This window comes from Dromiciops gliroides, chromosome 2 (genome assembly GCF_019393635.1).
Source record: "Dromiciops gliroides isolate mDroGli1 chromosome 2, mDroGli1.pri, whole genome shotgun sequence".
Classification (NCBI taxonomy): domain Eukaryota; kingdom Metazoa; phylum Chordata; class Mammalia; order Microbiotheria; family Microbiotheriidae; genus Dromiciops; species Dromiciops gliroides.
This window is the reverse complement of record NC_057862.1, coordinates 616,765,062-616,781,400: the sequence shown is the minus strand read 5'-3', so window position 1 is coordinate 616,781,400 and position 16,339 is coordinate 616,765,062. Positions and strand designations below refer to the sequence as shown.

At 39.9% G+C, this 16,339-nt stretch overlaps 1 protein-coding gene across 1 annotated transcript; it reads right to left on the bottom strand.

The window, feature by feature from the left end:
* Positions 1-7,372: 7,372 nt before the first annotated feature.
* On the bottom strand, positions 7,373-7,769 carry LOC122742171 (60S ribosomal protein L36-like). Its single transcript, XM_043986223.1, has one exon. It carries the CDS (start codon positions 7,747-7,749, stop codon positions 7,432-7,434), a length of 318 nt encoding a protein of 105 aa, XP_043842158.1. The 5' UTR covers positions 7,750-7,769; the 3' UTR covers positions 7,373-7,431.
* Positions 7,770-16,339: the final 8,570 nt, after the last annotated feature.

Genomic DNA, 16,339 nt, shown 5'->3' with positions numbered 1-16,339 from the left:
GAAGATGCTCTCTGATCTCCTTTGTGGACATTGGCACTGACATTTTCAAAGAGTGGTGAACAGGCAACAGCTCTTTCTGAGCCCTAAAGATGTTGAGCTCACCTTAGAAATCCTGCTAGGTGGGGAGGTCCCCTTGAGGAAAGGCAATCAATGGGAGAGGGTGGAGTGGAAATGTGTTCAGGGTCAGAGGTGGAACATGGTACCAGGAGTGGTATTGACCAATCAGCCTTTCTGGGGCCAGAGTCAAAATTGTGAAGCTAGCAAAGTTCTGACTGCCAGGATACTTCCCTTTCTAGGATCCCTTCAGTTGTGTTCAAAGATGCATGCTTGCATGCTACGTGATTAGTGTCTCTGCAGAAGCTTGGAGATGGTGGCAAAATTCTCATTCTTCAGTGTCCTGTTCCTAGCCAAGTGCTGGATGAAATAATCTGCTGATATGGGTTCAAATCTTGCCTCTGACACTTACTAGCCATGTGACCTTTAGCAAATCATTTAACACCCCCCTCCCTCCTTCCTGATTCTTCATCTACATAAAGAAGGGCAGATGTCCTTTATCTATTCTAGCTCTAAATCCATGATCCTATGATGGCTGACCTACAGCTTAATTATATTACCCCCTCTCCCAGACTAAGGAAAGGGCAATGGCATCAATGAAAAGTTTGTGTCTCTAGTGTTTGAAGTCAGATACTACAGTGTCTGGCTGGGAGAGAGGGGAAGTTTGTCAGCAATCACCTGATTTAACCACATATACAGACAGGTAAGAGCACCTCAGATACTTGATGGAGACAATGATAGAGTCAGTTGTGTAGTGGGAAGAGGATGCACTTGGATTCAAGAGACCAAGGTCCTGGCCTTGACTTTGCCACTGACAAGTGGAGTGACATTGTGCAAAGCACTTAACTTATCTGATTTCCTCCTCTCTCTTTCTCCATTCCTCCCTCTCTCCCTTTCTCCCTCTCTTTCCCTCCCACCCTCCTCTCTTTCTCTGTCTCTTTCTCCCTCCCTCCCTCTCCCCTTATTTCTCTGTCTCTTTCTCCCTCCCTCCCTCTCCATCCCTCCCTTCCTTTCCCTCTTTTTCCTCTCTTTCTTGCTCCTCTCTGTCTCTTTCTCTCCTTTCCTGCTGTCTTTCTCCCTACCTCATATACACACACATGAAAATGTAAATATAAAATATGCATACATACATATATAACCTGTAATGCTCTTTTCAAACCTTAAAGCACTATTACATGTTATTTTATATATATAATTATATACAATGTAGCATAACAATATATAATACAGATAAAACAACTATGTACTATACATTATATATAATGTATTGTATAATTTGTCATATAACACATGTTTTATGTAACATATAGGAAGAAAAATGTGATATATATGTCACTAGATTATATATTGTATAATATACTCATTATAACATATTATAATAATACTGTTTTATATATAATACTGTTTTAAGGTTTGCAAAGTATTTAACACGTTATTTCATTTTATCCTCACAATAACCCTGAGAGATTGGTGCTATTCTTGTGTCTTCATTTTTCAGATGAGGAAACTTTAATGAAGAAAGATTAAGTGACCTCCCCAGGATCTGCCAACTAATAAGGCAGGATTTGAACTGAGCTTTTCCTGATGTGAGGAAACTAAAGGTCACAGAAATTTTGACTTGAGTAGGTGAAACCTGGAATTCCAACTTGGGATTTTCTTCCTAACTTTGGATCAATCCAGTGCTTCTTCCAAAGGTGACTTCCTACTTGCCTTTCTCTGACTCTGCTGATCTGAGAGTGTCTCTGATGAGAAACCTTCATTCCTATCTTCCTTTGTGTTCTAATTCTCTCCCTTTCTTAACCTTGTACAGTGACCCAGAATATAGAATCATAACAATGTCCGCAGGTCAATCAGGCACTTGATAACTGTCTATGGGGCAATCTACATTCTTGATCTCTCTATAGGGGAGAGAACAGCAGTGGTTGATGGAAACTTTATCCAGTAATGTAACTTGGCAGCATGGAAATATGCCCAGCCATTTTTTTTGGATGTCGCCCAACTCTAGTGATAAAGAGGGGATTTCATATCATAAATGACTTTCTTTTTACAGTTTATTAGCCTGAAATGTCTTGGCAGATGAAATAACAATGGCCACTAGTGTACACAAAGACTTTAAGGATAAGAACATAAACCAGGCCATTTTTAAAGTGGCTATGGCCCAGACACTGCGCCCAGAGTTTAGTATGTATTTCAACCATTTTATGGCAGGCTGACTGCTGGCACCAGCTTTCCAAAATCTTGCCATGTCTTTGGTTTTAACAATGAGAAGATAGGTCAGAAGTGTGGCTAATGGAGAAATTCCAGTAAAGGAGGGAACTCCAAAAAACAAAACAAAACAAAACAAAAAGATTATTTGGCATAGAAGCCCCATCTCTGAAGCTTTCCACCTTACTGAAAGTTATTGCTAACTATGTTGAATTTAAGATGTGTGGGGAATTGCAGAAGCCCCCTGGGGATTCTGATAAAATCCTTGTGGGATGTGATACTAGGGTGAAACCATCTAAGCAAGCCATACTTTGAAGTCAGGAGATGGAGTTCAAATATGTTTTTTCTTTTGTCATTTTTTATTTACTCATTCATTCATTCATTCATTCATTCATTCATTCATTCACTTGTTTATTTATTTGTTTATTCATTCATTTTATTTATCTAATTAATTTATCTATTTATTTATTCATCCATTCACCTATTCATTTATTCATTCATGCATGCATTCATTTATCTATCCATTCATTCATTCATTTATTTATTCATTCATCTATTTATGTATTTATTCATTTATTTGTTCATTTATTCATTAATTTAATTTATTTATCTATTTATCCATTCACTCATTCATTCATTCATTTTATTTATTTAATTTATTCATATATTTATTTGTTCATTCACTCATTCATCTGTTTATTTATGTATCCATTTATTTATTTGTCAATTTATTCATTCGTTTTGTTTTTAATTTATGGAATAAAACATTTCCATAATTGTATAAAAAAGATGATTGCATATGAAACTGTAAATCTACCATATACAATTTGCTACTTCTTTTAAATATACATTTTTCTTGTAAATTTCTTTATTGTTCTTTTAAAAAAAATTTCTTTCCTTCCCTTCTCCCCGAAATGTGTTTTCTAGGGAACAAAGTGCTGCTTATTCTGGAAAGGAAAAGGGTGTCTGAAGCTGTGGGGATGTCATGGCAAGAAGCTCAGATGACCCTCTTATGTCACTTAATCAATCAATTAACATTTATCAAGCACCTTCTATTTGTCAGGTACTGGGGAAATAAGGAAAGGTTAACAATAGTCCTTCCTCTTGAGGAGTTAACAGATTGATGTTACATCAAATTGTTAAAAAAAACATTTTTTTTTGGTACTTTGGAACCAGAGCCAAAAGATAAGAATCCTTGGATTCATTTGGTTTGTTCTCTGCCTTTCAAAAAAAGGAAAGAAAATCTCTAATCTCTTCTATTTCTAGGGATACAAAAGTATGGTTTATTGGAAGCTTTCTGGCACATCTAGGCTGACATAGGTTATAGGCAGTTGAAGTAGTGGATAGGAAGACATGGGTTCTAATCTTGCTTCTGACAGATAATAGTAAAAGCTAACATTTATGTAACACTTTAAATGTTTAAGTCCCTAGAATTTCTTTGGGCTTTGGTAGGCTAGCTTTGGCCCTCTCTTGCTCAGTTCCAAGGTTTAATAACACTCCCTGGATATCTCCAGCCATGCCACTGTGGATATATTCCCTATTCCCTTCCCAACTTTTTATGTTGTCTTCCCCCATTAGAATTTAAGTTCCTTGAGGGTAGGAACTGTCCATCATGCTTCTTTTGGTATCCCCAGTGCTTAACACAGTCTCTGGCATGCTCTATCTGCCTGTCTGTCTGTCTAGCTAACTAGTTAGTCAACTGTTATCATCTGGTCTTCACAACACCCTTCTGTGGTAGGTATCATTATTATCCCATTTTACAGATGAAGTAACTGAACCCCATAGAAGTTAAGTAAGATAAGTTCTTTGGGTCTTTTATCTCAATTTAACAAATGAAGAAACTAAAACAGAAGGTAAATGATCTACTCGGGGTCACAGTACTAGTAAGAGTCTGAGTCAGGATTCAAATTCAGATCATGCTGATGCCTAGTCCAGTGTTCAGTTCTTATCACCATCTAGTTGCTTCAATATATTGCCACATACTGCCTGTTTGACTCTTGGCCAATTATTTTCTTAATTATAAAAGTATTTTATATAGAGAGATAGTTTTCAACATTTTAAAATAAGATTTCTAGTTTCAAGTTTTTCTCCCTCCCTTCCCTCCCTCCCCTCCTTCCCAAGACAGCAAGTAATCTGATATAGGTTATATATGTACAATAACATTAAACATATTTCTGCATTAGTTATGTTATAAGAGAAGAATCAGAGCAAAAAGGAAAAACCTCAAAAAAGAAAAACAGCACCAAAAACAAAAGAAATAGTATGGTTCAATCTGCATCCATATTCCACAGTTCTTTTTTTTTGTTCTTTTCTGAATTTGGAGAGCATTTTCCATCATGAGTCCTTTGGAACTATCATGGACCATTGTATTGCTGAGGAGAATCAAATCTATCACAGTTGATCAACACATAATGTTGATAATACTGTGTACAATGTTTTCCTGGTTCTGCTCATCTCACTCATCATCAATTCATGCAAGTCTTCCAGGTTTCTCTGAAATCCACCTGCTCATCATTTCTTACAGCACAATAGAATTCCATTACATTCATATACCACAACTTGTTCAGTCATTCCCCAATTGATGGGCAGCCTCTTGGCCAATTATTGAACTTCTCAGGACTCTAGGCAACTCTCCTAGAAAGAGTTGGATTTAAGATGCCTACCTGCGTTGGTTTAGGTATATTCCTCACCTGGAAACTCCCTATACCAATAAAGTTGCTGGCCCAGCATGTAGCCCTGCAGCAGAAAGCAGGCAATTCATCCATATTTGTAAAATTTCAAATTACCCACATCTGTGGAAATTCAGGTTTCCACCTGAATGCAGGCAATCCTCCTGAGAGCTGCTCTCCTTCACCCCACCCCTTCCAGGTGTTTAAACAGCAGCTAAGGGCTGGGGAATGAATGAATAATGAGGGAAAAGCATTTATTAAGTGGAGATACAAATGTAAAAATGATATAATCCCTGCCCTCAAGGAGCCTACATTCTAATATGTGGGGAGAGATAATCCATATAAGGGATTGGTGCCCAGGGAAGAGAGTTTCCATCTGGGGAGCCACAGCAATGACCCAAGCTCATGACAGTAATGAAAGTACTGCTTAGTTTACTGTGCTCAAGCCAAAAGAGCAGGAGGGCAGGAGGACAGATGGCAAAGGGACTTGGTTTGGCTTTGGTTTACTGGTTGGTGACTGGATTGGGATATGAAGCATAGGCTCGGTACTACTGGATATATGGGGTCAAGTGAGCTTGGGTTGGCCCAACCGAAGGGTGAAGTGACAAAGCTAAATGGAATAGCTCCTGTAGGCTTTACTCTTGAGATTCCATGTTTCCGACTAGCAGGGGACATTCACATCTGGGATGGGGACACCTTGACTGTTGACTCACCCTTTAAGAAACTGAATCTCAGCAGGGAGTTTCATGTGTTTGTCTGAAAATGTGCCTGTTAAATATTTGTAGATAATGTGATAGTGTACTTGAAATATGCCAAAAAATGAGTAAAAATAGAACAAAACAAAACTTACACATTAAGTTTTTCTTCAGAAAGTAGCAGGATGTAAGATAAATCCACAAAATTATTAGAATTGCTATAGATAAAATCCTAGTATGATAGATAGATAGATCGGTTGGTCAGTCAATAGATCGGTTGGTCAGTAGGTAGGTAGGTAGGTAAATACAAAGATGATAGGTAGATAGTCAAGAAACATTTATTAAGTACCTCCTATGTTTGGCACTGTGCTAAATGTTAAAAATATAAAAAGCGGCAAAAGACATCCCTGACCTCAAGGAGCTCTCAATCTAATGGGGGAGACAAAAAGCAAAGCAATATGTACAAATAAGCTATGTATAGGATAACTAGGAATAATTAAAAGAGGGAAGACACTAGAGTTAAGAGGGGTTGAGAAAGGCTTCCTGTAGAAAATGGATTTTTAGCTGGAACTTAAAAGGAAGCCAGACTTCCTTTAAGACAGACAGACATAGATAGATAGGTAGATAGATAGACAGACAGGTAGATGGATAGATAGATGATATATAGATATAGATAGATGATAGATGGATGGATAGATGATAGATGATACATAGATACGTGCATGCATACACACATATACATGCACACATACATACATACAAACATTCAAACATAATTTATGAAGTGCTCAATACATGCCAGGCATTGTCCTAAGTACAAGGCAGATGCAACTATAAGCAAGTAAGAGAGCCACTGACTTCAGGGAGCTTCCATTCTAATATGAGTGATAAGACATTAAGGGAAGCAAACTGCAAGTTGGGTAATAATGAAGATGATAGGGGTAGTGTAGGCAACCGGCTTTGGAAACAGTGGGCATAAAGTGATATAGAAGCCAGGTTCTAGGCAAGATAAGGAACAACCAACCTAACCAGAGTTGGAGGCAGTTCCAGGGTTGGAGACCAGGATTTGGCAGAAGAGAATTGAAGATGATGGCTAAAAGGATGGCAGCATAGCTTAGAAATGGTAGCTAAGAAGGATCATAGCTCTAGAGCTGAAAGAAACCCCAGAGATCTAATCCAAGGCCATAGGAGGTTAAGAGCCCTTGTATCCCAAGCCTTGTGCCTTGTGTGTCCTCTGAGGGAAAGGGGCAAGGTGTCATACCAAGTGTCCTCCATCTGTCCCAAAGCAACCACTTCCACATGTACCAACACAAAGCACCTCTTGCTGCCAACCTGATCTCCTAAACAAGAAATGGAAGAACTCCTGTGCAAAGACCTGAGAAACCTTCCCTCTGACCTTAGGTAGACTTTCTATCTCCTTCCATGACCATCCCCTGAGCAAAGAGGAGAAGAAAAGTTGGTGAGGAACCAGACTTTCAGTGTCCATCTCCCGAACACTTTTCTGCCTAATCTCCAATCTACAGAATGAAGAGGAATATTGAAATGGGTCTTCTCATCTGACCATGTGCCTCCACAAAGCGATGATGCCATTCCTATCAGGAGTCTCCAAAATGCAGTAACTGATGCCTTTCTGTCAAATGATTCCTCCTGCTGGAAGGCAACTTTTTTCATTCTTTTCCTATTGCTTTCCAAACTGTTCTTCCTGACTCATCTCCTGTTGTGGTCTTTACTACTTCTTTTTTTTTTTTCCTGTTTGTCAAATCTTTATTATTTCTCGGGTAACTGGGGCAAGGCAGGCAGGGTCCAGTCTAGTCCTTCTTGGCAGCAGCCTTCCTCATGGCAGCCAGGACGTTGCTGAGCTCCTCTCTCTTCCTCTTGGCTCTGATGTGAGTCCCCACCCTTTTTTTGATGAACTTTAGGGCTCTCTTATCCTTGGAGACCTTTAACAATTCCATGGCTCGCCTCTCATAAGGGGCAAACCCACACACCTCCCGGATCATATCTCGCACAAACTTGGTGTGTTTGGTCAGGCGCCCACGGCAGCGGCAGTGTCGTGGCTTCGAAACGTTCTTGGTAACTTTGTGGCCTTTGTTGAGGCCCACGGCCATGGGGTAGCGGATAGCCATGGCTGCAGCGCGACTGTAGCCTCAACGGCAGCCACAACAGAAGGGGTCTTCACTACTTCTAATGGCTCAAATCAGAGCCTCCTGGTGGTCAACTATTCATCTTTGCCTTATGAGGTAACACTCACAAAATCCAACTTTCTCTCAGTTGTGAAATCAACAATCCTTATTTAACTTTCCCTTTTCCAAATGATTATTTGACTTACTGCTTTGAAAGTTTTAACCTCTTAAGCTCTAAAGAAGGGAAGTCAAGATCCAACCATTCTGGAGAGCAATTTGGAATTATGCCCAAAGGGCTATAAAGCTGTGCATACCCTTTGACCCAGCAATACCACTTTTGGGTCTTTTTCCCAAAGAGATCATGGAAAGGGGAGAGGGACCCACATGTACGAAAGTATAGTTGCTCTTTATGTGGTGGCAAGGAATTGGAAGTTGAGGGGATGCCCATCAATTGGGGAATGGCTGGACAAATTGTGGTATATGAATGTAATGGAATACTATTGTGCTGTAAGAAATGATGAGCAGGAGGAGTTCAGAGAAACCTGGAGGGTCTTGCATGGGCTGATGATCAGTGAGATGAACAGAACCAGAAGAATATTGTACACAGTATCATCAACATTGAGTGTTGATCTACTGTGATGGACTATATTCTTCTCACCAATGCAATGGTACAGAAGAGTTCCAGGGAACTCATGATGGAAGAGGATCTCCAAATCCAGGAAAAAAAAAAAAAACTGAGTATAGATGCTGAATGAACCATACTATTTCTTTTGTTTTTGGTGCTGCTGTTTTTCTATTTTGAGGTTTTTCCTCATTGCTCTGATTTTTCTCTTATAACATGACTAATGCAGAAATATGTTTAATGTTATTATAAAACCTATATCAGATTACCTGCTGTCTAGGGGAGGGGGGAGGGAGGGGAGGGAAGGAGAAAAATCTGAAATTGGAAAGCTTGTATAAACAAAAGTTGAGAACTATCTTTACATGTAACAGGAAAAAAAATACTTTATTAAAAAAAAAGAAGTGAAGTCAACTGCAAATGAGCTGAGGGACAACAGTGCCCTGCAGCCTCAATCATTTCTTTGCCCTTAAATAAAGCTTCTCAGTTCTCTTTCTGGTTCTCTTTTGTCTATCCTTACCTTTGTTTTGTTTTGTTTTGTTTTGTTTTTTTGCGGGGCAATGAGGGTTAAGTGACTTGCCCAGGATCACACAGCTAGTAAGTGTCAAGTGTCTGAGGTCGGATTTGAACTCAGGTTCCCCTGAATCCAGGGCCAGTGCTTTATCCATTGCACTACCTAGCTGCCACCTATCCTTATCTTTTAATAGGAAAATTATGATTTTTCATATGTGTATTTCATCATTTTGTACATAAAAATTCATTTTTCTGCCCCTTTTAGGAACCAAACTGTTTCATCTACTAAGGGACCAAAACTTTACATCCTTCGCAAGAATATTTAAGTCCCTTTTCTTTACACAACAGCTCATTTTCTGGCCCCACATTTCATTTTATTCCCCTTTCAGTAGTCAAGCTTCTCATATGTGAGATAGTACCTTCCAAGATGAATTACAAATGCTAAATGACCATATAAATATATGCTCCAAATCATTAATAGAGATTGGATAGGGACTGGATCCATGATCTCGTTGGTAGAGGGATTGATTGTATAAGAAAATTCCCTCTACTTATGCAAATTAGCAAATTGGTTAGGTGACTTGCTCAGAGTGAAATAGTCAGTATGTTCCAGAGACAGGACTGGAACCCAGGTCTTTCTGGCTCTGAGACTGGCACTTTAACTACATTGCCTCTGACAAGAGTTAGAGAAATGCAAATGAAAACTCTCAGGTTTTATACCATTGCAATTGGCTAAGATGACCAAAACCCAGGAAAAGTCAGTGACAGAGGTGCTGTGGGAAGAAAGGTACATTGTTGAACTATTGTTGAAGTTGAGAAGTGTTCCAATTGTTCTGGGTATCAATTTGAAGTTATGCTAATAAGCAACTAAATTACTCATTCCCTTTGACTTAGTGATTCAATTCAATAGGTAATTATTAAATACCTCCTCCCACCACTAGACACCTACCTCAAGCAAGTCAAAAACAAACAAGAAAAAAGTGAGGTGATGAAATAGCTAATGAATAGCAGAGTCAGGATTGCTGTTGCATGAGAATCAGTTCAATGTGCCTTCTACTAGTTGCCTAAATTAGGAGAATCATAGTTATAAGGCTGGTCTGAACCTCAGCAGTAATCAAATTCAAACCCACCATTTTAAAAGCATGAGGATGCTGTCATACAGGCATTAAGCATCAGGGTGAGGGCAGGGGACATTTTAAGGCAGATCCTCAGCACAAAACCAGTGTACTGTCCACTATTCCATGAAGCTTTTAAATACATCATAACAGTCTTTTGTGTTAACAGCACCTATATTTGAAGGAAGAAAATGTAACTGGCTCTGAATGAGTTCTCCCAGGACTTTCTACATTTAAGTGGATTGTGAAAGGGAGGGGAGGAAGGAAGGAAGGAAGGAAGGAAGGAAGGAAGGAAGGAAGGAAGGAAGGAAGGAAGGAAGGAAGGAAGGAAGGAAGGAAGGAAGGAAGGGAGGGAGGGAGGGAGGGAGGGAGGGAGGGAAGGAGGGAGAAAGAGAAAGAAGGAAGGAAGGAAAGAAAGAGAAGGAAAGACAGAAGAAAAGTTAAAAGTATTATAATAAAGTCCTGGAACTGAGAGGGTTTTTCATTGACTTCAACCTAAACCATTCAAGATGTTAAGAATATGTGGTCTGCAATGAAAAAACTGAATTATTTGAAAAGACAAGCAGTGCTCAGCCTATAACCCTACTATAGGAAGCTTGGAATGAAGGCTTCCTTTTTCCATGAACTCTGTCCTTTGTGCCGAGGGAGCACAACAGAGTGGAAGTTGTGAGGGTAGAATTTGTTCTTTCTTATTTGTAATTAAAAGAAAGGAGTATTTGGGGACCACTTGTACCAGTGCCTATAAACCCACAGAAAGGAATTAAGGTTGCTGCCTAAGCAGCTCCAAACAGACCGTTCTGTTTTCTTGGGGTTTATGGAAGAACTTTAAAGACATTCTGTGTACATAATTCTGCAGTCTGTGCTTTAACTCAAAGGGAGTTTTGGCTAAGCATGGTCTATAAAGAAAGGCATTTTGGGTTCAGTTTTCTTTGCTACATCTTTCCCAGATATTACTTCATCTTATTTATGCACTCTCATGGTATCTCTATAAAAGACATTTTTGACATCGTTTTCTACTTCAGTGTCTTACTATAAACAACTGAGCCAACATTGCAAGACAGCTACCTCCACCCCCCACCCCCATCCCCAGAGGACTGGAAGCCAAGAAGATGAGGAAGTTGGAGGTCATGCTATATCAGGATGAGTTGAAGAAAATGGAGATTTGGGGACTGGAAAGGTGAAAATGCAAGGGAACATTACTACCTTCAAAGCATCTGAACAGCTATTAAATAGATGAGATAGTATGCACACTTACTCTGCTTGGACCCAGAGGTCAAAGTCACCATCTATGACTGAAGGATGGAGAGAAACGTTTTAGCATGACAAGGAAATTTTCTGAAACAATCTGAGCTGTCATGAAGTAGAATGGGAGGGGCAGCTAGGTGGCGCAGTGGATAGAGCACCGGCCCTGGATTCAGAAAGACCTGAGTTCAAATCCAGCCTCAGATACTTGACACTTACTAGCTGTGTGACCCTGGGCAAGTCACTTAACCCCAACTGCCTCACAAAAAAAAAAAAAGGAGTAGAATGGGAGTAGAATTATGAGGTAATGGTGGTCAAGCCAAAACTCGATGATCACTTCTCATGACTGTGGTAGAAGAGATTCTTGTTAGGGGCAGGTTGAACCACACATCTCTAAGGTCCCTTCCCGTTCTCATATTCCATTACTGTGCCCTTTGTAGACTTTGAATAGTAACAATAGTTAACATTTATGTAGCATTTACTGTGTGTCAGGCACTGTGTGCTGGACAATTTTTATCTCATTGGATCCTTGTAACACCCCTGGAAGGCAGAGGTTATTATTATCTGTTTTTTACAGATGAGGAAACTGAGGTTAAGTATCTTTCCCAGGATCACACAACTATTAAGTGTCTGAGGCTGTGTTGGAATTCAGATCTTCTTGAGTCCAGGATCAGCACTCTACCTACTGTGCTAGATAGCTTCTTTCTTCAGATGAGAAAAGCAGGAAAGTCTAGACAGTAAATACAGATTCAAACTGCACTGCACTGCTTAGCAATTATTCACCAAGTTTGAACAGTTCAATTTGGCTGATATTTATCGTTGTTCATCCTTTGTTCTCAAAGAGGAATAATGGCATCACAAGGATGATGTCTTGACCTGTTTGTGAATTTGATTTAAGTGAGGCAGAGCTGCACTTTCTCCTACTCACTCTGCCTCACTCTCTCCTCCTTTGCATATATTTATAGTGTGTAAGACACCATGCCAGACATGGAAGGATGAAAGATACAAAATGGTACAGCCATTGCCCTCAAGAAGCTTACATTCTATTGGACGAGGACAAAACATAGACACAGGTGAGCATTCTATTATCTGTTATTGTTTGTGCAGCTGGAAGTCACTGCCAGGAAACCTGATTGAGACACTGAGCAAGATTCCTTACCTAGTGCAGGCATGGTGGAGGAGAGACTGAAGGTGGAAATAGCAGGAACTCACAGATATGTCACTAGTGAATTGTTCTTAGATCAGTCTGAGTACAAAGGGGGAAGAGGAAAGGGCCAGACCAGATGCTTGAGGACAATTTGATGAGAGAAAAAATACCAATAGCTGGTAGAATGGGGGAGAAACTACCTCAGCTGATCCTTGAAAGGAATTTTGTTGTTGTTCAATTGTGTTCAACTCTTTGCAACCCCATTTGTTATTTTTTCAGCAAAGATACTGGAGTGGTTTGCCATTTCCTTCTCCAGCTCATTTTACAGATGAAGAAATGGAGGCAAAGAGGGTTAAATGACCTGCCCAAGGTCATACAAATAGTAAATGTGTAAGGTCGAATTTGAACTCAGGAAGATGAATCATCCTGGATCTAGGTTCAGTGCTCTAACCACTGTGACACCTACCTGTTTTGAAAGAAAAGAAAGGAAAGAATCTGAAAGCTAGAGATGAGACAGGTATATGTTCTGTACATGTGTGATGGGAAATGAAACATCCTGTTCCAGGAACACCTGGAAGTCCCATTTAGCTGAAAAGACTCTGTAGGGGCAGCTAGGTGGCTCAGTGGATAAAGCACAGACCCTGGATTCAGAAGGACCTGGGTTCAAATCTGACCTCAGACACTTGACACTTAACTAGCTGTGTGACACTGGGTATATCACTTAACCTCCATTTTCTCTCAAAAAAAGAAAAGAAAGAAAGAAGGGAAGAAAGACAGAAAGAAAGAAAAAGAAAAGAGTCTGTGAAGGGGAGTGATAAGGAATTGTGTTTATTGTATTGTCCTGTGGCATAATTTCCCATTGGACAGTTAATAAGGTAACAGTCTTATTAGTCTGGGACAGTTTAAAACCTAAGAAAATAGAGCAAGTGTGGTACAGCCAAGAGGCAAAGGATCTCTAAGTCTTGGCATTGATGCTTATTACCTCTCCAGACCTCAGTTTCCTCTTCTATAAAATGAGAGTTGGGTTATACCACATTTGGGGTCCTTCAAGCTCTAATTCTCTGATCCCATTAGGAGTGTGGCTGATTTGGAAGGACTGCTGGCCTGAACTTAATCTTGCCACAACCAGAAAATAATCATCACAGACTCCCATGTGGCCATGGACATTTGTGAACTTTGCCAACCATCTCCATCAATAATCAATTTTGTAGTGTTTGGGGGAAAGGTTCTAGAGGAGACTGTGTTTGGCACCGCCACCTAGTGGACAGCTTCTGAACACTGATTTCTTCGCCAACAATGTTGAAGCATTGGAATGACTAAAAAAGGCAAATAGATGATTTTATATTTGATTTGGAGAGGTGGGGCAATAAGGAACCACTGGTGTTTACTGAAGAAAGAGGTGACATAGGCCTGCACTTTAGGAATATCAATTTGTAAGATAAGTAGAGACTGGATTAGAATGAAGAGAGACCCTAGTCAAGAAGACCAACCAGCAGGCTATTGAAATAGTTCAGGCATGAGACAATGGTTGGAATACAACTGTCCATACAACTGAATCCTCCAAACTTACTAATGACCTCGTAATTGCTAAATCTGCATCAAGTGTGTGTATGCAAGAGGCATTGCTCAAGGTAGAATCAGTAGGACTTGGCAAGTGATTGGATAAAGGGTTAGTGAGAGTGAGGAGTTGAGAATAACAGAGGTTATAAGCCCTGGTGACTGGCATGCTGGTGGCATGCTCCACCATAATAGGGTGGTTCAGAATAGGGGAAGGCTTGGGGACAAAGATCGTGAGTTCGGTTTTGGACTGGTTGAGTTTAAGAGATCTGTTCAACATCTAGTTTGAGATGTTCAATAGGCAACTGGAGAAATGAGACTAGAGGTCAGAGAAGGTAAACAGATCTGAGCACCATTTGCATAGGGATGATAATGATTTTCAATGAAACTGATGGAATCACCAGATAAAATAGCATAGAGGGCAAAGAGAAGTCCTGGCACAGAGCCGTCATGATCCCACAGTTAGCAGTAAAACCCGGATGAAGATTCAACAAAGGAGACTGCAAAGGAATAGTCAGATAGGCAGGAGGAGAATGAAGAGAGAGCCGTTTCACAAAAACCTAGAGAGAACAGAGTATCATGAGGAAGAGGATGGCTTACAGTATCGGAGGTTGCAGATTCAGCAATTATGAGGTCAATTGTATGGACAGAGGCTCCCAGGGAACCCTTTGAAAAGACTGCTTATGGCTTCCCAAGCAGTCCAATCCTTGGAGATGATGTTCTTCTGTCCTGGTTATCAGGGAACCTGTTAATCTGAAGACAATATACGTTGTGTTGGACCCAGAAAGACTCTGAGCTAAAGGTGAGAGGCAGGGCTATGGTGGCAGGGGAAGAAGCATAGCTCTGGAAAAAGCTAGGATAGATGTGATTTTTCCTCAGTCCTTGAGACCCTAGATATCTGATTTGTTTACCAGGGTCAGAGCCAGGATGGTATTAATAAGGCACTGATCTCAGTCTGTGGCCACATACAAATGGAGGTGGTCATTGTATTTTGCCTGCGCTTATCTACAGGGGGCTCAATGTTATCACCATTTATGGAAGCTGGTAAATTGGTAAGTTTATGATTATATGAAGGTGGTAGCACTTCCTTTTACTTCACTAGAGAACCCACAGGGAAATAGATTTCCTTTAGGGTGGGTACTTTTTTGGGTCTTTCTCTCCTTCCCTCCATTCTCTAATAACTTGATTAAATTTCTTAGGCCTTTATTTATAATTCACTGATTATATGCAACACTAGTGATACAAAGATGAAAAAGAATATTGTCCCTGACCCCAAGGAGTTTACAATCTAGTAGTTATTATAATGACTCATGTTTACATAGTGATTTAGAGTTTACAAAGCACTTTCCTCATAACAACCCAGGAAGATAATGCAAGTTAAGATCCCCATTTTACAGATGAGAAAACTGAGGATGAGTTGATATAACTTGACTATTCCATGACTACTAAGCATCAAATCTGGGAGTGAAATTCAAGTCCAGTGCAAATACATCTCCCAGAATTTTTATGAATACCTAGAGCTTTGATTATTTGCTCATTCTTGGTGAAAATAACCATGTGTAATAGTCAGTAATATTAAATGGATGCTTTACTAACTTCATTAAGTGTGGTTTCACGCAAACTACACAACTTTTCCTTATTTCTATTTCAAGTAGGGATACAAACTGGTCATTCGTATCCCTCACTTTTGTTTCAGTAATGTGGTATGGGTGGGCTGTCATCATTTTCATTGATAGATGCAGGAGGGATCTTAAGTTCCTTGGTAGACATCTAAGGCATAGTTAGGGAGCAAGCAAGGTACTTTCAGAAAATGCATTCAATTCTTCAGGATATTTTGAACTTATTCAATCAAATCAACAAACATTTAATTATTACCTCCTAAGTGAAAGGCACTGTTCTAAGCACTGAGAATAGAAAGGCAAAACTAAGAAAACAGTCCTTCCTTTCTTCTTCCCTCCTTCCCTCCCTCCCTCCCTCCCTCTCTCCCTCCCTTCCTTCTTTCCTTCCTTCCTCTTTCTTTCTTCTTCCATCTCCATTTGGCCCCAAAGAGCAATGGGCAGATATCGCAAGAGGCAAATTTCAGCAGGATAGTAGGAAAAAACTTCCTAACAATTAAACTCTCTAAAAGTAGATTGAACTGCCTCAGGAGTTAGCAGTAGGTTCTCTTCCCTGGAGGTCTTTAACTGAAGGCTAGATGACTATTTGCTGGGTGTGTTATAGTGGGGATTCTTTTTCTGGAATGGATTGGGTTATACTCTAGGCTATGTCTTTAGATGTTAAAACAAGTGGTTGCTACTTAAGTCAATTCAGTGACAACATGAATTTGACAGTTTGGTAAAGTGAGGATTAAGAGATCAAAAGATCAGTTCTTCTGCATCTAGGGATCATCTAAGGAATCAA